At 45.9% G+C, this 24,851-nt stretch overlaps 1 protein-coding gene across 1 annotated transcript in view; it reads right to left on the bottom strand.

Annotated features, from left to right (window-relative positions):
- The window catches only part of LOC140203783 (neuronal PAS domain-containing protein 3-like), a 765,293-nt gene that overhangs the window by 341,052 nt on the left and 399,390 nt on the right, over nucleotides 1-24,851 (bottom strand). The window contains exon 4 of the mRNA XM_072269856.1: nucleotides 17,263-17,345. Coding sequence (XP_072125957.1) covers nucleotides 17,263-17,345 — 83 coding nt within the window. The remainder of the gene's footprint in view (nucleotides 1-17,262; nucleotides 17,346-24,851) is intronic.

The following is a 24,851-nucleotide window of genomic DNA, read 5'->3' as shown; positions in this document are numbered from 1 at the left end:
GGTACCAAAGCATTTGGGCTCTCACTCCCCAATTCGCAGAGTCTAGTCTGACACCAACCACTCCCCCCACCCCCACACTCATGCACTCACACTCAACTGAACACCACTCCAATCCCTTTGCAATTTTTGCTCATTTCTTTCTCAATTCCTGCTAAAACATTGTTTACATTTACATCATTTATTATTGTAATTTGTCCTTTACTGTGCCTATTGTCTTGTTTATTAATTATTGTACTGTCTTGCACTGTTTTCTGCACTTTATGTAGTCCCGTGTAGGCCTGTAGTCTAATGTAGTTTTGTGTTGTTTCACATAGTCTAGTGTAGTTTTGTGTTGTTTCAGGTAGTCTAGTGTAGTTTTGTGTTGTTTCACATAGTCTAGTGTAGTTTTGTGTTGCTTTAGGTAGTCTAGTGTAGTTTTGTGTTGTTTCAGGTAGTCTAGTGTAGTTTTGTGTTGTTTCGGGTAGTCTAGAGTAGTTTTGTGTTGTTTCAGGTAGTCTAGTATAGTTTTGTGTTGTTTCATGTAGCACCATGGTCTTGGAGGATTGTTGTTTCATTTTTACTGTGTACTGTACCAGCGGTTATGGTTGAAATGACAATAAAAGCGACTTGACTTTTTTTTTATTGACTTGACTTGACTTCTACGTACTAATGAAGGAAACGTTTCTGAGCACACTTGACAAACTATCCCATCTAGTCCTTTAACAGTATGCGAGTCCCAATCAATATGTGGAAAGTTAAAATCACCTGCGGTAACAACCTTATGTTTCCGGTAATGTTTGTGATCTCTCTACAAATTTGTTTCTCTAAACCCTTGGGACTGCTGGGTGGTCTGTAATAGAACCCTATTAATGTGGTCATACCTTTCTTATTTCTCAGTTGCATCCATAACACCCCACTAGATGAGTTCTCCTGTCTGTCCTGATGGAGCACTGACTATTAACGCCACCCCTCTTCCTTTAATCCCTCCCACTGTGTCCCATCTAAAACAATGGATCCCCGGAATATTGAGCTGCCAGTCCTGCTCCTCCTGCAACCAAGTCTCACTAATGCCTACAATGCCATAATTCCAGGTGTTGATCCATGCCCTGAGCTCATCCTACGATACTTCTTGCATTAAAATATTCACAGCTCTACTATTGCACCATGCTCTACCTTTTGATTCCTGACTTTGTCTGAGGACTTACCAACATCTGCCTCCACAACCTCTCCACTGGCTGTTCTGGCACTCCCATCCCCCTGCAACTCTAATTTAAACCTCACCGTGCAACACTAACAAAACTCTTTGTTGGGATATTAGCCCCTCCAGTTCAGGTGCAAACTGTCCCTTCTGTACAATCTCACCTTCCCCGGAAGGTATCCGTTAGTCTTGCGAGACCATGGATCTGTGCCTGGAAAGTCTTCACTCTCCAGGGCGCAGGCCTGGGCAAGGTTGTTTGGAAGACCGGCAGTTGCCCATGCTGCAAGTCTCCTCTCCCCACGACACCGATGTTGTCCAAGGGAAGGGCATTAGGACCCATACAGCTTGGCACCAGTGTCGTCGCAGAGCAATGTGTGGTTAAGTGCCTTGCCCAAGGACACAACACGTTCCCTCGGCTGGGGCTCGAACTCACGACCTTCCGGTTGCTAGTCCAATGCCTTAACCACTTGGCCACGTGCCCACACTTCCCTGGAAGAGAGCCCAATTATATAAATATCTTATGCCCTCCCTCCTACACCAACTCCTTAGCCACGTGTTAAACTGTATAATCCTCCTATTTCTGGCCTCACTAGCACATGGCATGGGTAGCAATCATGACATCACAACCATGGAGGTCCTGTTATTTAATTTAGCACCTAACTCCCAAAGCAGAACCTCGTCAGATGTTTCAGTGAGATTGTCACCAACTCTTCAGAGAGACCGGAGCCCGCTTTGCTTAATTTTTTTTCCTCTTTGGGAAACTCCTGCCCCGTCCCAGGGATCAATGGTGGTGATCAGTCTCTGACCAGCATGCTCTGGGATGGTCCACAGTCGCAGTCCGACCCTTCAGAGTGAACCCTGCAAGTTATGCGATCCTCAGAACCCCTGGCTTTTGGCAGGAATGTGGGATTGGCTCAGCCCAGTCCCAGAATTTCCAGGAATTGTGGCTTTTGCAGGAAAGAGGAAATTCGGAGAGAAACTGCCTGATTTTTTTTAAAAGCATTAAAGATGGTGCCAAGGTAAACTGGGGAGAAGCAGTTCTCCAGTTGACGATCCCAAAGGGCAGTAGTGGGAAGGATCGTTAACACCAAAGAGTCTGAACAACACCAGGCTAACCAGGCTAATGCTGGCATCCCAGGTGTACGAGAGACTGTTCGTAATAATTTAAGGCTTGCATATGATGAAAGAAAAGTATATTAAATTTCTTAGCAACACACACATGTTGCTGGAGGAACTCAGCAGGTCAGGCAACAACGATGGAGAGAAAGAAGCGGACAACGTTCCAGGCCGAGACCCTTCTTCAGGACTGAGGAGGAAGGGGGAAGATGCCAGAATAAGAAGGTGGAGGGAGGGGAAGGAGGATAGCTGGAAGGGGAAGGGTGAAGCCAGGTGGGTGGGAAAGGTCAAGGGCTGGAGAAGAAGGAATCTGACAGGACAGTGGACTGCAGGAGAAAGGGACAGAGGAGGGGACCTAGGGGGAGGTAAGAGGCCAGGGTAGGGAATAGAAGAAGAGGGGAGGAAGAGAGAATTTTTTTTTAACTGAAAGGAGGAACCTATATTCATGCCATCAGGCTGGAGGCTACCCAGACGGAATAAAAGGTGTTGCTCCTCCACCCTGAGGGCGGCCTCATTGTGGCACAAGAAGAGGCCATGGATTGACATGTTGGAACGGGATTGCTTGGAATACGTAATACACTAAAAATGTTGGAGGAACTCAGCTGGCCAGGCAGCAGGCTATGGCACTGAGTAAACAGTCAATGTTTCGAGCCAAGACTCTTCATCAGGACTGGGGAAAGGAGATGAGAAGTCAGAGTAAGAAGGTGGGGGGGGGGGAGGAAGAAGTACAAGGTGGCAGGTGACAGGTGAAACTGGAAGGGGGGTGAAGTAAAGAGCTGGGAAATTGATTGGTGAAAAAGATAAAGGGCTAGAGAAGGGGGAATCTGATAGGAGAGGGTAGAAGGCCATGAAAGAAAGGGAAAGGGTTGGATCGCCAAAGGGAGGTGATGGGCAGGTAATGAGATAAGGTTTCATAGGTCTCAATAGGTGAGGGAGGGAAATGGGAATGGGGAATGGTGAAGGAGGCGGTGGGGGGGGTCAATTACTGGAAGTTCGAGAGATCGATGTTCATGCCATCAGGTTGGAGGCTACCCAGGTGGAATATAAGGTGTTGCTCCTCCAACTGGATGGTGGCCTCATCATAGCAGTGGAGGAGGACATGTACTGACATGTTGGAATGGGAATAGGAAGTGGAATTAAAATGGGTGGCCACCGGGAGATTTCTCTTTTTCTGGCAGTTGCTTGTCGAAGCAGCCTTCCAATCTACATCGGGTCTCACTGATGTACAGGAGGCCACACCAGGAGTGCCTGATACAGACTCACAGGTGAAGTGTCGCCTCACCTGGAAGGGCTGGTTGTGGTCCCGAATGGTAGTGATGAAGGAGGTGTAGGGGCAGGTAGGGCACTTGTTCCACCGGAAAGGAGGAGATCAGTGGGGGGGGGGTGAATGGACAAGGGAGTCACGTAGGGAGCGATCCCTGCAGAATATGAGGGAGAGGGAAAGGAAGGAAAAAGGCCCAGGCGACCCAGCCAGGGTTGATAAGGCCTGGCCTGTGTTTTCCCCAAGGACCAAGAAAGGGGAATCACTTCAAGGGCCTCGTCACTTGGTTTCATCTTGACAATTTGGGGAGTAGAATATTCTGAGGCCTAACTCCACGGACAAAAAAATTAACAAATTTCGCGTCACATGCCGGTGATAATAAACCTGTTTCTGATTCTGACATCTTTCCCTGCCCCCCCCAACCCACCCCCCCCCCCCAACTTTCGGGTTTCCGCAGGGATCGCTCACTACATGAATCCCTTGTCCCATTCGGGTGCAACTTCATTTTTACTGTAAGCGCGAATCTTGCAGTAGCGGGACGAGGTATGCAATTAACGTACTTTTACATATAACCGGTAGTTGATCATTTAAACGAACAAGAATATTTATTTAGACTATATATACACAAGATGACTGAAATATTGTTGAAAAACTAAATATGGTGCACAACCGGTGGGGGTTTAAACAATCAAGGGGCAGCCTCTGCATGCCATGCGCCATCAAACGTTTTGCGTGCGCTATCTTGGGCTGCGTGCCACAGGTTCGCCATCCCGTCTGACAGCAAGCCATCAGAAAAGGCTTTGATCAGTGAACAGCACAGGTAAAAGTCAGCACCTTTGGGGACAATAGTCTTCACGGATACAAAAAAAAAATTAAGGCATCCGTTAGTCTTGCGAGACCATGGATCTGCGCCTGGAAAGTCTTCACTCTCCAGGGCACAGGCCTGGGCAAGGTTGTATGGAAGACCAGCAGTTGCCCATGCTGCAAGTCTCCCCTCTCCACAACACAATGTTGTCCAAGGGAAGGGCATTAGGACCCATACAGCTTGGCACCAGTGTCGTCGCAGAGCAATGTGTGGTTAAGTGCCTTGCTCAAGGACACGACACGTTGCCTCGGCTGGGGCTCGAACTCACGACCTTCAGGTCGCTAGTCCAATGTCTTAACCATGGCCACGTGCCCACAAGTTCACTGATACAACATTTTTAACATATTACAGAGCACAAGGCAGTTTGTGGAGCCGCCGAGGCCTGAACGAACCGCTACTAAAGGCAAGCAGGAAGAAGACGGGTGGAGCTTTGCAACTCAGAGTGATATGGTGAGGCAGCAATGAAACAGGCTCTTCAAGATTCAAGATTGCTTTATTGTCTTTCTTCAGTGTAAAGGAGAATGAAATATTTGTTACTCCAGATCTGATGCGGCACAAAAAAAACACACAATAAGCATAAAGAACACCCAAAAACCCAGAAAAAAAATACAAAGAGAAAAGCAATCCTATTCGTAAGACCAGTGATGTTGTGGGGATGGAACTGGACTCTCTGACGGTGGTGTCTGAAAAGTACAGTGCAATTCATAAAATTACTAAGTACTGTATTACTAAGTACTAAGAAACCAATTTCCCCCGGGATCAATAAAGTATGACTATGACTATGACTATGACTAAAGCACCAGAAACAAGTAATTGTATGAGTGTATCAGCAGTACTGTGCAAAGGTCTTAAATTTTTAAATATACAGTCCTGTGCAAAAGTTTTTTTTGTATTTACAGTACTGTGCAAACTAGGGTGCCTTAAACTTTTGTACAGTACTTAGTAATTTTAAGTACCACAAAGAAACACATTTCATGACATATGTGAGTGATGATAAACCTGATTCTGATCTGGGTCTCTGTTGTGGACTGGGAGTGGGAAGGGAACAGGGAGAGGGGAATCATAGTTGGGAAACGGGGAAGCGAGAGGGGAGGGAGAGGGAAGCACCAGAGAGACATTCTGTAATGGTCAATAAACCTATTGTTTGGAATCAAGTGACCTTGCCTGGTGTCTCAGAGCAGGGCATGTCTGTACCCATGTCACCCCCACCCTGGCACTCCTTCGCTGTCACCTGTCCCACACCCCTCTCCACCCTTTTTATTCCCAACATCCTTTGCTCCTGCCAGATTTACAAACTCGCTGTCCACTCCACGTCGACAAATACAGTTCTGTGCAAAAGTCTTAGGTACCCTCGCTATATATATGTGCCTAAGACTTTTGCACAGTACTGTATATCAGTGTTCCATGCCCGTATTGACCTTGGTGACTCAACAATAGTACTCCCATATTACCTCAATTCCCCAATATCGCCAATACCTGGGGACATTGTCAGATCCGTCACTGGGCCAGGTTAACAAACACAGAGAAAAGTTCGGTCATCGAGCTAAGTCTAAAGTGTGCATGAAGGAGGTGAGAGGTTGATTGAGAGAATTCCTGTGCTTGGGGCTCGAGTAGCTGAAGGAATAGTTGTAAATGAAGGGCCCCACCACCCAGGGCATGCCCTCTTCTCATTGCTACCATCAGGAAGGAGGTACAGGAGCCTGAAGACACACACTCAGTGATTCAGGAACAGCTTCTTCCCCTCTGCCATCCAATTTCTGAATGGACATTGAATCCATGAACACTACCTCATTACCTTTTTGCATTAATTATTTAATTTAACTTTTTAATATATATTGATACAGTTAATGTCATTCACAGGTTTATTTATTTGTTTGTTTATTGAGATAGAACGTGGAGCAGGCCCTCATGGTCCTTCAAGCCACGCCAATAGCAATCCCTCGATTTAATCCGAGCGAAATCACAGGGCCATTTACAGTAACCAACTAACCCACCAACCGGGATGTCTTTGGACTGTGGGAGGAAACCAGAGCACCCGGAGGAAACCCACGCAGTCAAGTGGAGGACGTTCAAACTACTTACTGGCAGTGGTGGAAATTGAACCTGCGTCACTGGTACTGTAAAGCGTTGTGCTAACCACTACGCTACCGTGCCACCTCCCACCCCCTCCCCACACACACAGTGTAATTACAGTTTATATTATGAAATATTGCAATGTACTGCTGCAGCACAACAAATTTCATAACATATGCCGGTGATATTAAAACTGATCCTGAAATGACGGAGCCCGGTAGTGTAGTGGTTAGCACAACGGTTTACAGTGCAGGTGACCTGGGTTCAATTCCTGCCACTGCCTATAAAGGGTTTGCACGTTCTCCCCAAGGGTCACGGTTGGCGGCACAGCTCGAAGCGCATTTCACCTCAATAAAAATAAAAGTTTAAAGTTTAAAGGCTAAAGGAGTGGGGACACACACAAGAGCATGGTTCATGGATAGAGAGAGGTATGTACGTGGGGGGAAGAAGAGCATTAATTAAGCATCATCAAGTTGCTGCTTAATGTATGTTAGTGAGCAGGGGTGGGGGTTAGGAAGTAGGTGATGGGAGAATGGGAGTCTTTGAGTTTTCTGGATATGCAGAAAGGGGAAATATCACACTGGCCCTCTTAATCTTTGTTCCAGGGCACAGGATCCGGATTAATTAAATTTACTGCTAATGTGTGCTTGTTTTTAAATGAAAAAGCTTAAGTGAAATTATAATGTGGAAGTACCTCACTTTTCCACTCAAATACAATTGTGGTTAATTTTTTTCAGAATTGAGCCATTTATAATATCTACAGTCTGACAATGGATTGGGCAATAACTCAGAGGATATGCTTGGCAGCTGATGAATTACAGTTTAAAAATTATTTCCACGTGCCATTCTATGCAATTAGCCTACAGCCTAAAAAGACAATCATAATGACTACTCTCCAACCGTAATTAGTCTAATCCATCTCCATTCAGTGAAGCTCACATATAAATGTCAACCTGCAAGTTTCTGCTATCAGTTAGACAATGGATTAATGGGTATAATTTGCCAAGAGCTGGCTTCGCTTTGAAAAGACCAGGCCTCAGTGGACTTCCAGTGTATCTGAGGAACTTCGCATCCCGCCTGCAAATCCGTGCTCTTTCTCCCACCTCCTCCCCCCATCCCCGCCCCTTTCCCTTTTGGTACTCTACGCAGGCTCACTGCAACGTTCAAAACTGATGCTTTCAAAGTTCATTTCCCTATCACCATTCGCCCATCACCACCCTTCCTACCATTGTGTGGCCTCTTGTGTTGGTTCCTCGTCCTGCAGTGCCAATCAGTTCTCATTCTCAAAATTTCCCCTCAGCCCAGCTCCACGTCCTCCGGCCCTCACAAGCCTCACCTGTCTCCAGTTCTGGGCCCTTGAGATTTTAATCACTGTTGGCCGTGTCTTCAAATTTCGTGCTCTCACTGCTGGAATTTCCAGCCATGACATTTCTGCCCATCTTATTCTCCCCCTTCTCTCTTTTTCTCTCTCTGTCTCTGTCTCTCTCTTTCTTTCTCACTCTCCTTCCTTTCTCTCTCTCTGTCTCTCTTTCCCCCCCTTTCTCTCTCTCTCTTTCTGTGTGAGATTCTCTCTGCCTATTTCTCTCTTTCCTCTTTCTTTTTCTTTCTCCTCCTTTCTCTCTCCCCATACCTCACTCTCTATTTCTTTCTGTCTGTCTATCTCTCTTTCCTTTCTCTCTTGCCTCTCTATCTGTCTCTGCCTTTCTCTCTCTCCCGTCTCTTTCTTCCTCTCCATGTCTCTCTCTCTCTGTCTTTCTCTCCACCTGTCCCTTTCTCTCTCCATATCTCTCTCTCTGTCTCTTTCTGACCCCGTCTCTGTTTTTCTCTCTCTCTCTCTCTCAATGTATCTCTCTCTATCTCCCCTCTTTCTTTTCCTTTCTCCATCTCTCTCTCTCTCTTTCTCACGTTCTCCCCTTATCCTTCTCTTTTAAGGCATCTTAAAACTTGCAAGCTCAACCAGTTTTCAGTCGTCTCTCCTGCGAGAGTTCTCAACCTGAAAATGACTCTGTTTCTCTCTCTCTGAAGATGCCGACCAGCTGGCTGTGAATTTCCTGTTGCTTTGCAGTCCAACACTACACCATCTGACCTGGTAGAATAGTGTGCTAACACTCTTGTTCCTAAACTGAGACAACGCAGAAAGAGAGCCTTACTCTCTATCACGGGTTCCCAATCCCGGGGTCCGTGGATCCCTCGGTTTCATGCTGCTCTATATCAAACCCATGCTGTTGTTTCTGTGGAACTGTTTAACTTTATTTGCTATATGGACATCGAAACACCGAAACATGCAGCGAAATACATTTATCGCCTAACACAATCTGAGGATGTGCGGGGCGGGGGGCTGAGTTTTAAGGTGCAGAGGGGATGTCTGGGGTAAGTTTTTCACACAGGGAGTGGTGGGTGCGTGGAATGCACTGCCGGTGGCGGTGGTGGAAGTGGATACAATAGGGTCTTTTAAGAGACTCTTAGATAGGTACATGGAGCTTAGAAAAATAGAGGGGTAGGCGGTAGGGAAACTGTGGGCAGTTTCTAGAATAGGTTATATGGTCGGCACAACATTGTGGGCCGAAGGGCCTGTAACGTGCTGTAGTTTTCCAGGTTCTATGTTCTAAACGCCAGTAGCGTAATGGTCAGTAAGGAAGGACATAGCCCAGTCGGTCTCACACACAGTAACCCCCACATTATTGACTTTGTCTACGCTTCTTGCTGCCTCAGGAAAACCATCAACATAATCAAGAACCCTTCCCACCCCAAAAATTCTCCTTTTCCCCTTCAAAATCCAAGTAAGTCTATTATCAAAGTACACATTTCATCACATGCAACCTTGGGATTCATATTCTTGCAGGCACTTATGAGAAAAAAGAAGTAAAATGGAATGAATGAAATGTTACACAAGGCTGGCACGGTAGCGTAGTGGTTAGCACAACGGTTTACAGTACCGGTGACGTGGGTTCAATTCCTGCCACTGCCTGTAAAGGATTTGTATGTTCTCACTGCCGCTGTGCCGGTTTCCTCCCATAGTCCAAAGACGTACCGACTGGCAAGTTAATTGGTCATTGTACATTGTCCTGTGATTAGGCGAGGGTTAAGTCGGAGTGGTGGTGGGTGGGGGGGGGCGGTTGCTGGACTGGAAAGGCTGTATCTCACTAAGTAAATAAGTACGTAAATAAATAAACAAAGTACCATTGAAAAGAAAACCGAGAACATGAGTTGGAGTCTATGAAAGAGGTTGTGGAATCTGTTCAATGTTGAGGCTGGTTCAGGAGCCTGGTGGTTCAAAGTTCAAAAGTTCAAAGTAAATTTATTATCAAAGGACATCTATGTCACTATACACAACCCTGAGATTCATTTTCATAGTCAACCAATCTATGGAATAATAATCGCAACAGAATCAATGAAAAACAGCCCCAACTTGGGTGTTCAACCAGAGTGCAGAAGACAACAAACTGCATGAATTCAAAAAGAAAAATAATCATAATAAATAAATAAGCAATAAATACTGAAAACATAAGGTGAAGAATCCTTGAAAGTGGTTGTGGAAACATTTCAATGATGGAGCAACTGAAATTGAGTGGAATTACCCGCTTTGGTTCAAGAGCCTGATGATTGAAGGGTTATAACTGTTCCTGAACCTGGTGGTGTGGGTCCTGAGGCTCCTGCACCTTCTTCTTGATGATCGAAGGGTTATAACTGTTCCTGAACCTGGTGGTGTGGGTCCTGAGGCTCCTGTACCTTATTCCTGATGGCTGTGGGATAATAACTGTTCCTGAACCTGGTGGTGTGGTTCCTGAGACTCCTGTACCTTCTTCTTGATGATCGAAGGGTTATAACTGTTCCTGAACCTGGTGGTGTGGGTCCTGAGGATCCTGTACCTCCTTCCTGATGGCAGCAGTGAGGAGAGAGCATGTCCTGGGTCGTGGGCATCCCTGATGATGGATGCTGCCTTCCTGTGCCAGCGTTTCATGGCTGGGAGAGCTTTACCTGTGATGGACTGGTTGCGACTACCATGGTAACCACTCTTCCAACATGCAGAAGAAACGGACTTGAAATCACGCAGCACCAGACTCAGGTAAAGCTTGTTATCAAGTTCTTGAATGGACCTTTCATGTGCCAAAGACCAACACCTCACCTCCCAACCTATCTTGTTGTGGCCCTTGCAATGTATTAGTCCACCTTCCATTCTCTGCAACAACCTTGCTAAGCTGTATTCATTCCATGCTGTTAACCGTTCATCAACAGAACCAGGAAACTTGCTACGCAACTTGAAATTAGTCAAAGCTCCCACTCTATTGTCTCTGCACAAACAACAATGTATCTCTGTTGACCACGGGCCAGCAACTTAAATCATGAATACTACTGTTCCCTCTGTACCAATACTCACTCAGACCACTTTTCCAATTTATAACACCGAAATAGTGGATCTCCGTTGGCCAGACGACTGATCCTTTCTCCTCCCAGCCCCTGGCTTGGAGTTTATACCTTGCAATGGTGATTCTTTCGAAAGAGTTATTGCTGACTGTGCAATCAAAGTGTCCATTTTTATATCCATTCCTTATAATTCAAATGTAGTGTTTCAGTGTCATTAGATACGCTTCACCTGGTTCACCAATAACATCTTTTTATTGGCAAACAAGAGAAAATCTGCAGGTGCTGGAAATTCAGGCAACACACAGAAAATGCTGGAGGAACTCAGTAGGCCGGGTAGCATCTGTGGAAAAGAGTACAGTGGATGTTTTGGGCTTGAAACTCCTCATCTTTTTTCTTTCCAGTCCTGCTGAAGGATCTCAGCCCGAAACGGCAACTGTACTCTTTTCCATAGATGCTGCCTGGCCTGCTGAGTTCCTCCAGCATTTTGTGTTGTGTGTGTTACCTTTTTACTGGCGCTAATTCAGGGCTACAATGCACATTATTCTATGGTTTCTGCCCCTCTCCCACCACCACCAGCCTTGTGCATTTGTTCCTTTTGACTCCGATTGGTCCAGACCAGCCAATCGAGATGAACTAGCCACTGAGTTTAATGAGATTACAGATTGCTTCTTAAATAGGTTTTAGCACCTTACAAACATGTCTGAGAATGGTCTCCGGTTTAGCAGGTCATTTTCTGAAACTCCTTGTGTCCACAATCAATTGCTCTGATTAGATTATCCCAGAGCAGGCATCAGTTCAGATTCCACAAATTGGGGGGGTGTGGGGGCAGGGGATTCTGTAAAGACAGTCTCAGAAAAATGGGCGTCTCCATCCCTCTGTCATTGACCCATTCGAGTTTGACATTTTCTTCCATATTTCAAAACTGCCATGGCCAACAGTACCATCAGCCTCCGGGAAAAGCTCCATATTTTCCGGTCGAGAATGATCTCCAGCCACGTCCTACTCCTTCAGTGTCGCCAAGAGGACATGGCCACAATCACCACGAGGAAGCGTTGGAGACGGATTTTGCACGTGATGAGGAGCGAGAGGCCAACTCCATCATCAAGGCAGCACTTCAATGGAGAACTGAAATTCGGAGGAAACGCGGGAGACCAAAGGCAACTTGGTGCCGTACCACAGAGGCAGGAATGGGCGCACTGGAGCACAGCTGGGGCACAATAGAGAAGATGGCCGAGGACAGACAGAGATGGAGTACCTTCATTGCTTCATATCAGGCAGTAACTAACTTTCTCTGTAACTGCAATTCTATATTCTGCATTATTTATAAGAGGAATAAATAGAGGGGAGGAATAGAGGGGAATAGAGGGGAGGAGAAGATGGCAGCGTGACGCAGCGCGTGCGGCCGCTCTGAAATGATATCGTATTTGTAAGTAGGGGCCGTGCACAATCCTGATCTGATGGAAATTGACGTGAGAAGCACGAAGGAACATCTGGAGAAACTTCTGAAATGCCTGCTTCGCCGCCGCTGCTACTGTGCGATCGAGAATCTCTGGAGGGGAAGGCCCCAAGTCCTCGGCTTTGCCTATTGCCTGTTGCCGGGGCCGGGGTCAAAGTGCTCGGCAGAGATGGTGCTCAGTGCTCAGTGCTCGGTGTCGGAGGGCTGGTTGGAGGCTCGAAGTTTTCAGACGGACTCAACAGTCGGCTGTGGTCGGGTGCTTCCAGGGTGCTGCATCGGCAAGTTTGCGGCACTGGAGGTTCATGGCAGGGAGAGTTTCTCCCTTCAACCGTCTGCGTGAGATGATGGGACTTTCGAGAGATCTTGAGACTTTTTTTTACCGTGCCCATGGTCTGTTCTTTATCAAATTCCGGTATTGCTTTGCACTGTTGTAACTATATGTTATAATTATGTGGTTTTTGTCAGTTTTTTTTTGGTCTTGGCTTGTCTTGTGTTTCTGTGATATCATTCTGGAGGAACATTGTATCATTTCTTAATGCATGCAATACTAAATGACAATAAAGGAGGACTGCGCGTCCTCATAATCTAATCTAATCTAATTTTTCTTTTTGCTGCACCTAAGCATGGCCTGGCCTGACTGGATGGCCTCGTAAAACAAAAACATCTCACTCGGAAGCTTTAGAGAGGGTGCAGAGGAGATTTACCAGGACGCTGCCTAGATTAGAGGGCATGTCTTATGAGGATAGGTTAAGTGAGACCACAAGGCCATCAGATATAGGAGCAGAATTTGGCCATTTGGCTCATTGAATCTGCTCCACCATTTCACCATTGCTGATTCATTTCCCTCTCAACCCCAATCTCCTACCTTCTCCTTGTATCTCTTCATGCCCTGACTAATCAATAACCTATCAACCTCTGCCTTATGACCTGGCCCCCACAGCCCCCTGTGGTAACGAATTCCACAGCTTCACCAAGCCCAAGTGAGCCAGTGCTTTCCTCTTTGGAGCGAAGGTAGTTGATAGAGGTGTACAAGACGATAAGACATACAGATACAGCACATTTTTCCCAGGGCAGAAATGTCAAATATGAGGGGGCATGATTTTAAGGTGATTGAAGGAAAGTGTAAGGGGCAAACTCTGACCTAACTAGGGGGAGCGAGCATGGCTTTGGTGCCAGGCTGGTCACGTCCGAGTAACTTATGACCAAGATGATTGGTGAAGGTAGAGCTGTGGATGTTGTCTACATGGATTTTGTTAAGGCTAAGGATAAAATCCCTCACGAGAGGCTCATCCAGAAGATTGAGATGCATGGGATCCATGGAGCCATCGGGAACTGGCAGTTTGGTTTCAGAACTGGTTTAGCCACAGAAGACAGAGAAGAGTGGTCAAAGGGACTTATTCTAGTTGGAGGTCTGCGATTAGTGGTGGCCGCAGGGATCTGTACTGGGGCCTCTGGTTGTGATGTATATAAATGATCTGGATGAAAGTGTAGATGGGTGGGTCACATATCACATGGTAGCGCGATGACGTATGCAATTAACGTATTTTTACATATAACGTGTAATTAATTATTTAAACGAACAAGAATGGTTAATCAAACAATATAAAACAGATTACTTAAATATTATTGAAATATTAAATACACAACAGATACAAAGGTTGGTGGTGTTGTGGATAGCGTAGAAGACTGGCAAAGAACACAGTGGGATAAAGATAAGCTGCAGATAAGGTGGAGAATTGGCTCAAAAACTTCTCTAGTTGTACCATGGAGAGCATTCTGACAGGCTGCATCACTGTCTGGTATGGAGGGGCTACTGCACAGGACCGAAAGAGGCTGCAGAAGGTTGTAAATCTAGTCAGCTCCATCTTGGGCACTAGCCTACAAAGTACCCAGGACATCTTCAGGGAGCGGTGTCTCAGAAAGGCAGCGTCCATTATTAAGGACCCCCAGCACCCAGGGCATGCCCTTTTCTCACTGTTATCATCAGGTAGGAGATACAGAAGCCTGAAGGCACACACTCAGCGATTCAGGAACAGCTTCTTCCCCTCTGCCGTCTGATTCCTAAATGAACATTGAATCTTTGGACACTACCTCACTTTTTTTTAACATACAGTATTTCTGTTTTAGCATCTATTCAATATATGTAATTGATTTCCTTGTTTATTTATTATTATTATTTTAATTTTATTTATTATTATCATTTTTTTCTCACTAGATTATGTATCACGTTGAACTGCTGCGGCTAAGTTAACAAATTTCACGCCACATGCCGGTGATAATAAAGCTGATTCTGATTCAGGTTCAGATGGAGCTTACCTGGCCAAATGTGAAGTGTTGCACCTTGATAGGTCAAATGTAAAGAGACAGCACACTGTTAAAGGCAAGACCCTTAACAGTGTCGATGAACAGAGGGATCCTGGGGTCCAAGTTCATAGCTCCCTGAAAGTGGCTACACAGGTTGACAGGGTGGTTAAGAAAGCACATGACAAGCTTGCCTTCATTAGTCAAGGCACTGAGTTCAAAGGTCAGAAAGTTAAGTTGCAGCTTTAACAAACTTTAGTTAGGCGGCCGCTGGAATATTGCATAAATCCTGGTCGCCCCATTATAGCAAGGATGTCGAGGCTTTGGATAGAGTGAAGAAGACGTTTACCAGGAAGCTGCCTGGATTAGAGGGCACGTGCTACAACAAAGGGCGGACAAATTTGCGTCGTTTTCTCTGGAGCAGCGGAGGCTAAGGGGAGATCTGATAAGATTATGAGAGGCAGAGATAGAGTAGACTGACAGTATCTTTTTCTCCGGGTTGAAATGTCTAATACCAGAGGGCATTCACTTAAGGTGAGAGGGGGTAAGTTCAAAGGAGACGTGAGGGGCCGATTTTTTGCACACAGAGTGGTGGGTGCTTGGAACACACTGCCTGGGGTGGGGGTAGAGTCAGATACTTTAAAGACTTTTAAAAGACGTTTAGATAGAAACATAAATATGTGGGGAGTGGAAGGGTATGCACTTCGTGCAGGCTGAAGAGGTAAGTTTAGTTGGCCATTTGATTACTAATTTGTTGGGCTGGGCACAACATTGAGGGCCGAAGGGCCTGTTCTCGTGCTGTACTGTTCTATGGTGTCAGCAGAATTACCTGCAGCTTAACGTGAAAAAGACTAAGGAGCTGGTGGTAGACCTGAGGAGAGCTAAGGTACTGGTGACCCCTGTTTCCATCCAGGGGGTCAGTGTGGACATGGTGGAGGATTACAAATACCTGGGGATACGAATTGACAATAAACTGGACTGGTCAAAGAACACTGAGGCTGTCTACAAGAAGGGTCAGAGCCGTCTCTATTTCCTGAGGAGACTGAGGTCCTTTAACATCTGCCATTGCATGTGATCTTGGTCAATGTCTCCCATCCACTACATAATGTACTGGGTGGGCACAGGAGTACATTCAGCCAGAGACTCATTCCACCGAGATGCAACACAGAGCGTCATAGGAAGTCATTCCTGCCTGTGGCCATCAAACTTTACAACTCCTCCCTTGGAGGGTCAGACACCCTGAGCCAATAGGCTGGTCCTGGACTTATTTACTGGCATAATTTACATATTACTATTTAACTATTTATGGTTCTATTACTATTTATTATTTATGGTGCAACTGTAATGAAAACCAATTTCCCCCGGGATCAATAAAGTATGACTATGACTATGACTATATGTTCTATGGGACGTCCGAATAACATTTTTGACCCGAAGAGTGGTGGTTGCTTGGAAAGTGTTGCAGGGGTTGTGCTAGAGGCAGACTTAAGAGACTCTTAGATAGGCACATGGTTGATAGGAAAATGTTGGGCTATAGGAGGGAAAGGTCAGTGTGATCTTGGAGTAGGTTAAAAGGTCGGCATCCCATTGTGGGCCGCAGGGCCTGTATGGTGCTGCATTCTAGGTGACACCAATAAACCAACGCCAAAGCAGGCACAAGGATTTTCCGGGGAACTGTACCTCCCTCAATCGCAGGACTCTGCAGAGAGTGGTGTGGACAGCCCAGCGCATCTGGAGATGTGAACTTCCCACTGTTCAAGACATTTACAGAGACAGGTGTATGAAAAGGGCCTGAAGGATCATTGGAGACCCGAGTCACCCCAACCACAAACTGTTCCGGCTGCTACCATCCGGGAAACGGTACCGCAGCATAAAAGCCAGGACCAACAGGCTCTGGGACAGCTTTTTCCACCAGGCCATCAGACTGATTAACTCAAGGTGACACAACTGTATTTCTATGTTATATTGACTGTCCTGTTGTACATAATATTTATTATAAGTTACTATAATTGCACATTTAGACAGTGACGTAATATAAAGATTTTTACTCCTCGTATTTGAAGGATGTAAGTAATAAAGTCAATTCAGTTCAATTCACTTCCTCTCTGAGGGCTTTGCCCCAAGCCACCACCAGTGAGAAGCTTGACTTTAGCCCTCTATTTGCCCCCTCGGTCAAACCTCAGATCATCATCGAGCACGCCCCTTCCCCCCACCAACCCCGCGGTCAGCAGCAGCCGTTCCCCGCACACCACCCAGTACCCCCCGCAGCGCTGCTGCTTGTGAGGGGAGCCTGCCCACGTCCCGAGCCTCAGCTCCGCTCTGCGGTACTGCGGTTCACATCGTTGGCACATTGAAAAGCAAATGAATTGCGCAGAGATGCAAGAAACCCAACGCTGTGGTCTGACGAGGTCCAGGCTTCCTAAAAATTGCGTTCGCGTGCCATTCAGTGCCTGACAAACCGATTGGAGCGGCTGAACTTTGCAGGGAAGAGTCGAGGAAGGAATTGTCAGTGAGATGTTGGACCTTTTATGATTGTTTCCCTCTGACAATGACTCGCCTTGTCTTATCAGAGAAACTTAGGACATTGATACAACTTTGTCCTACCAGATTTCTCAAGTGAGAAGATCCACCCGGAGGTTTCTCCTTACCTGTAGGATGTGTCCACCCACATGCTGTTCAAACAGTTCGATAGCCAGGGAAGTGGGGCTTCTCCGCTGCTGGGTTCCTATTGCTGGAACACAAATGAGACTGTGTTAGTACCGAGATAGTCAACAGCATTCTTGAACCTTGCTGGACTGGACTCTCTGCAGCACTTCCTAACTTGTGCACCAAATGGGGAAACGGTTAATTTTTTAAAAATGACATTTGTATGAACATTTTTTAAAATCCTGGAAATACTCAGATGGTGGGGCAGCATCTGTAGGAAGAGAAACAGCTGACATTTCAGTGACAGTGTCTTCAATGTTGGCTCACTTATTTCCCCCCCCCACCCGCACCATTAACACTCCTTGATCTGTCATTTGCGACATGTCAAGTTTTCTTGCCATTCTCATGGCAACCGTGGCCCCACCCAATCAGATATATTCTCCTTTGTCCAATTCATCAATCCCCCACCCTCTCCGCAACTTAAAACTAACTTTTTTTTTCTCAGTTTCCAAGCTGTGATGAATTCCTGTTTCACCTGTAATCCTCTAACGGCCCGACCCGTTGAGTGTTTCCAGCATCTTATCACTTTTATTTCAGATTTTCAGCGTCTGCGGTGAATTTTTGAGCTGCATTTATATAGTGTCTTATTGGATGCCGATCTATCACAGCTCAAGTATAGCCAGCACGAGGAAATCTGCAGATGCTGGAAATTCAAGCAAAACACATCAAAGTTGCTGGTGAACGCAGCAGGCCAGGCAGCATCTCTGGTCAGGACGAAGGGTCTCGGCCCGAAATGTTGACTGTACCTCTTCCTAGGGATTCAAGTATAGCCAGTGTCAGACTGCAGCCACTTTCACAATACTTGGAGTATTGTGAGCACTGTAGGGTTCCTTATCTAAGAATGGATGTGCTGACATTGGAGAGGGTTCAAAGGAGGTTTACGAAAATGATTCCGGGTTTAAAAGGTTTGTCATATGAAGAGCGTTTGATGGCTCTGGGCCTGTACTCACTGGAATTCAAAAGAATGAGGGGTGACCTCATTGAAACCTATCGAATGTCAAAAGGCCTCAATAGAGTGGATGTGGAGAGGATGTTTCCTATGGTGAGGGAGTCTAAGACCAGATGGTACAGCTGAATGGAGATGAGGAGGATTTTCTTTAGCCAGAGAGTGGTGAATCTGTGGAATCTGTTGCCACAGGTGCTGTGGGGGCCAAGTCATTGAAGACAGAGGATGATAGATTCTTGATTAGTCAGGGCATGAAGGGACAAGGGGAGAAGGCAGGGGATTGGGGCTGAGAGGGAAATGATGCCATGATGAAATGGTAGGGCAGACTCGATGGGCCAAATGGTCTAATTCTGCTTCTATATCTTAGGGTCTTATGGACTTATAACAATAGCCAATTTGTGGACTGCAAACTGCCATAGGCGTCACCCTGTTGTCCAGATAATCTGTGAAGAAGGGCTAGAAACTGGCCCAGGATACCTACCTTTACTGCCATGTTTTGGGGCAGGTACATGCCTAGATCGGGAAGCTTCAGAGAGCATGCAGGGGAGATTTACCAGCATGCTGCCTGGATTATAGAGCAATTCGTAGGAGGATAGCTAGAGAGAGCTTGGGCTTTTCTTACTGGAGCGAAGGAGGATCGAAAGTTGACTTGACAGAGGTGTACAAGACGATGAGGCATAGATAGAGTGGGCAGCCAGAGACCTTCTCCCCAGGGGGAAATGGTAATATGAAGGGGCATAATTTTAAGGTGTTTGGAAGAACATATCGGTGGGATGTCAGAGGTAGGATTAGGAGTCGTAGGTGTGTGGAACACACTGCCGGGGTGGTGTTAGAGGCAGATACATTAGGGGCATTTAAGAAACTCTTCAAAGTTCAAAGTACATTCATAATCAAAGTACACATACACCACCATATACAACCCTGAGATTCGTTTTCCTGCGGGCATACTCAGCAAATCTGTGGAAGAGTAATGATACCAGGATCAATGAAAGATCAACCAGAGTGCAGAAGAGAACAAGCTGTGCAATTGCAAATATAAATAAATATCAATAAATAACGGGAACATGAGATAATGAGGTAAAGAGTCCTTAAAGTGAGGTCATTAGTTGTGGGAACAAGTGAGTGTAGTTATCCTCTTTTGTTGAGGGGTAGAAGCTGTTCCTGAACCTGGTGGTGCGAGTCCTGCGGCTCTTGTATCTTCTACCTGATGGCAGCAGCGAGAAGAGAGCATGGCCTGGATGGTGAGGATCTCTGATGATGGATGCTGCTTTTGCAAGACAGCATTTCTTGCAGATGTGCTCAATGGCTGGGAGGTATTTACCTGTGATGTAGTGGGCTGAATCCACTACCTTTTGTAGGACTTCCTGTCCAAAGGATAGAAAAATGGGCGATAGAGAAATGTAGGCTATGTAGGAGAGAAGGGTTAGATTGATCTCAGAGTTGGTTAACAGCTTGCCACAACATCGTGTGCTGAAGGGCCTGTACAGTGCTAAACCTTCTATGTTCTATGTCAAATAATAGTCTGTATCACAGTTTCCTGTGCACCTGCTGATAAACGAGAACTAAAAGAAGATGAATTGTTTACTTATTTTCACTTGAATTTTATAGCTGCAATTTTTTACTCTGCATCCCAGCATCTTGACAGTGACATGTGAAGTTTGCGAGGGTGAGTTTCCATCAGGTGACGGTTGTAACAGGGAATTTGCCTTTCCTATGGGATGCTCTGCGTCGTTGGTAAGGAGAGCTGCAATTCTGGTGCAAATGTTGCAATGGAAAAGTAAAGATGCAGCAGTGCAGCGCTCTCTCAGTTCTGCAGCACTGCATCAGCCTGGCTCTTTGCACATCGCACCTGAGCTGGGATTTGAATGCAGCACTTTCTGATTCAGATTGCAAACTATTGATCAAAGCTGACTGAGTGTTACTATCAGCATGGAGAGGCTGGATGCAATTAGTTAGTTATTGCAATGCAGGGAGCTGTTCGTCCCGTCAGATCAATACTAGCTCCCAGCGAGTAATCATCTCAAGTCCCATTCCATTTACAGTCACAGAGTCATGGAAAAGTACAGCACAGAAACAGGCCCTTCGGCCCATCTAGTCCATTTCAACTGCCTACACCCATCTTCCTGCACTGGGACCTCTGCCCTTCTTACCCCTGCCATCCATGTACCTATCCAAACTTCTCTTAAATGTTGAAATTGAGCCTGCGTGCACCACCTGCATTGGCAAATCATTCCATACTTCATGACCCTCTGAGTGAAGAATTCTGCCCTCATGTTCTCCTTAAACTTGTCACAGATTACCCGTAACTCATGACCTCTGGTTGTAGTCCCACCCAACCTCAGTGGAAAAAGCTTGTTTGTATTTACCCGATCTATACCCCTCATAATTTTCCATACCTCTATCAAATCTTCTCTCAGTCTTCTGTGTTCCAAGGAATAAAATCCTAACCTTATAATCTTTCCTAATAACTCAGGTCCTCCAGACCAGGCAACAACCTTGTAAATTTTCTCCCCACTCTCTCAACCTTATTTACATCTTTCCTGTAGGTAGGTGACCAAAACTATACACAATACACCAAATTAAGCCTCACCAATGTCTTGCTCAACTTCAACATAACATCCCATCGCTTGTACCCAATGCTTTAATTCTTGTTTCCCTGTCGATCTGTAACCTATTGCCTTTTGCAGATGCCTACAACCCACTTGCTAATTCTTTTACCACTGGCCTACACTAATAGTAATATACAGCGACCAATTAGCCCACCAATCAGTAAATCTTTGGAATCTGGGAGGAAACAGGTCGGGGTGGGACTCCAAGAACACACAAGCAGACAGCACTGAGGTCAGAGTCGAACTTGGGTCTCTGGAGCTTGGAGGTGGCATTACCAACTAGTGTGTAACCGAACCACCCAATCATGACTTATCATTGGTAGTCAATTCTGCAAAGTTCATCCCAATCTATTGCCTTGGGTCAAAAGCTCCCAACCCCATTCCCCAGCCAAGGGTGATACTGTGTGGTGGTGTTGACATCACTGGTGCCGCGGACACACTGCAATTTGCCTATCACCACAATAGGTCTACGGCAGACGCAGTCTTAATGGCTCTCCACGCAGTCTTGGATCACCTGGATTATACAAATACCTATGTCAGGATGCTGTTTATTGACTATAGCTAGGCATCATTCCTGCAGTCCTGACAGAAGAGACACAGAAACTGGGCCCCTCTACATCCCTCTGCAACTGGATCTCTGATTTACTAAACAGACTACAATCTGAGTGAATTGGTGATAACATCTCCTCGCTGACGATCAACACTGGCGCACTTCTGGGATGCATGCTTAGCCCACTGCTCTACTCTCTCTACACCCATGACTGTGTGGCTAGGCACAGCTCAAATGCCATCTGTAAATCTGCTGATGATACGACCATTGTTGGCAGAATCTCAGATGGAGACGAGAGGGTGCGCAGGAGTGAGATATACCAGCTAGTTGAGTGATGTCACAGTAACAACCTTGGAGTCAACTTGAGTAGTTTCTAAGAACTGATTGTGGAATTAGAAAGGGAACACCAACCATTTTTCATAGTGGGATCAGAAAGGGGGAGAGTGAGCAATTTCAGGTTCCTGGGGCGGGGGTGGGGCCCAATATCTCTGAGGACCTAACTTAATTCCAATCTATCAATTTAGATATAAAGGAGGAAAGACAGCAGCTATATTTCATTAGGAGTCTGAGGAGATTTAGTTTGTCACCTAAAACATTAGAAAACTTCTACAGATGTACTGTGGAGAGCATTCCGAAAGGCTGCACCACCGTCTGGAAATGGGGTGTGGGGGGTGGGGGTGGAGGTGAGAGCATGGGAGCAACCTACACAGGATCGAAAGAAGCTGCAGAGAGTTGTAAACTCAGTCAGCTCCCTCACGGGCACCAGCCTCTGCAGTATCCAGGGCAGCTTCAAGGAGCGAAGCCTCAAAAAGGCAGCATCCATCATTAAGGACCCCATCACCCAGGTCATGCCCTCTTCTCATTGCCAACATCAGGGAAGAGGTACAGATGCCTGAAGACACACACTCAATGATTCAGGAACAGCTTCCTCCCCTCTGCCATCCGATTCTTGAATGGACATTGAACCCATGAACACTACCTCACTAATTTTTATTTCTGATTTTGCACAACTTATTTAATTTAACTATTTAATATGCATAAATATATACTGACTGTAATTCAGTTTTTTTCTCTAAATTCATCATGTATTGTACTGCTGCCGCAAAGTTAACAAATCTCATGACATATGCCGATGATGTTAAATCTGATCCTGATTCACGATGATCACTGGAAAGAATGCTTTTACAAAAAGGCTCTAGTGCTTTCCTGGGGTATATGAAGAAGAAACTCTTCTCAGCTTTCAGCCGGATACAGATATCGAGTATAACCAACGCTTTGATGACAAACTTCAACCCTGATGAAGATGACAGAGTTTGTCTTCGAAACATCATTATGTACCCGGCTGGAAGCCTGAGAAGATTTTATTCCAATTCAAGAGTGGACCACCAGTATGCCAGAAGGCACCATTACAGAAACTCTCACCCTCAACTGCCCTCCATCCCCACTCCTCCCATTGGTCACCCAACATAGCCAATCAGAAAGCAACCAACTCTTGGCTTCCCGATTGGATAATTCCCTAACAGGCACACAGCCTATCAAAGCTATCCTACAGCCCTGATCCCCTATTGCTAATATTTTTATACCCATTAACATGTTTAGAACTGATAAAAAAAATAATTTACTATTAGTTCCTTTGTGATTTACTCTTGCTGGAGAATATCTATTATTACCTTGAGGATTCTGGGCATGGGAGAAAGCCGATAGGTTGTCATTCAGGAAGGGAGAGTCTAATTGGCTACAATCATGTGATCTACTCTTTCAATAAATGTGTGCCCGTGCCCTGAAAATCTTTGTTTTTATACACAACCAGTTTTAAGCTCCTCAGTTGCCATTTTCTCCACAGACAAAGTAAGGTTGTTCAGGCCCAGGTCACCTCCTGCCCCCTGTTGCCATGGTGAACTGAGAGCAGAGAGCCAATGTCAAAGTTCACTGGGCTGCCCAGTAACCAAGAAGGAATTGGTCTGGAGGCCTTGCCTCCAAAGTCTATCAACTTCCAAAGTATTAAATATTGCCTGAAGGGTCATCTTGATTTCTAAGTGGAAGTTTTAATCATGAGAACAGGCCACTGGGCTCATTGCTGTCTGTGTTGCCCCTCTTGCAAAGCAGAATTACTCAATCTGCCTCTATTCCCACAAGATAGAGTAACTTGTAGAAAAGGGGGGGACTGACAGAATAACTTGTAGGGGCTAGCAGGCACTCAGTGGGCCAAATGGTCTCCATTTGCACTGCAAGACCATTCAGCAACTACACCATGAACCGTACCTCAGTCAGGCACAGAAGATAGAGTAACTTGTTGAAAAACTACTCAATACAAGAGGACGTGGCTTTAAGGTAAGGGGTGGGAAGTTCAAGGGGGATATTAGAGGAAGATTTTTTACTCAGAGAGTTGTTGGTGCGTGGAATGCACTGCCTGAGTCAGTCGTGGAGGAAGATACACTAGTGAAATTTAAGAGACTACTAGACAGGTAGATGGAGGAATTTAAGGTGGGGGGTGGGTATATGGAAGGCAGGGTTTAAGGGTCAGCACAACATTCTGGGCCGAAGAGCCTGTACTGTGCTGTACTATTCTATGTTCTAAAAAGGGGACCAACAGAATTATTCTCTGAAAGGCTAGCATGCACTTATTGGGCTGAATGGTCTTCCTTTGCGCCACAAGATGACTTGACCACTACACCGTGAATGGTATCTGGGCTGTAAAGTGATCTGGGATGTCCCAGGAAGGATGTGCAAAGCATGATATAAATACAAGCCTTCCTTTACCTCGTGTTGGGAGCCTAATTCATGCTGCAGTTTTGACGTGTTTGTGATATGCGCTGGAGTTCTCAACGGCTGCCCAGGGCCCTCTGCTGACTACGTGCCTTGAAAGCTGAAGAAGCTGTCACTGGTTACACATCCCCAGCAACTAACTAAACAAACAGCCATTGAGCATCCCAGTCACGCCGTGCTGATTGACTGACTGGCAGGTCTCACTGAATGCAGTGGGGAGAAGCCTCTGCTTTCAACGCAGCACTGATCCAAGTAAACAGCACGTCAAACCGGCCTCATTCTCAGCTCCAAGCTCACTCTTGGCGTTGTTTGCTTCAGCCACTTCACTGATTTTAGTACTTTTTCCGGGCACTCAGGTGGTTGGTAAGAGGACAACCTGTTAGGCCAGTGTAACAGTGGTGAAAGAGACCATTTACTCCACTGGGGTCTGGGCAGCTGAAGTCAAGTTTACTGTCACAGGCACAACTGTCACATGGATATAGAAAAAAAAATTATTTTTTTATTGGTCCTTCCAGCCACACCGCTCAGCCATTCCCCAATTTCATCCAAGCCTAATCAGTGGACAATTTACAATGACCAACTCACCAACCAGCTGGTATGTCTTTGCACTGTGGGAGGAAACCCACACTGTCACGGGGAGAACATGCAAACTCCTTACAG

This window comes from Mobula birostris, chromosome 10 (assembly GCF_030028105.1).
Source record: "Mobula birostris isolate sMobBir1 chromosome 10, sMobBir1.hap1, whole genome shotgun sequence".
NCBI lineage: Eukaryota > Metazoa > Chordata > Chondrichthyes > Myliobatiformes > Myliobatidae > Mobula > Mobula birostris.
The sequence above is the reverse complement of the archived record's forward strand: the minus strand, read 5'-3'. Positions and strand labels throughout refer to the sequence as shown.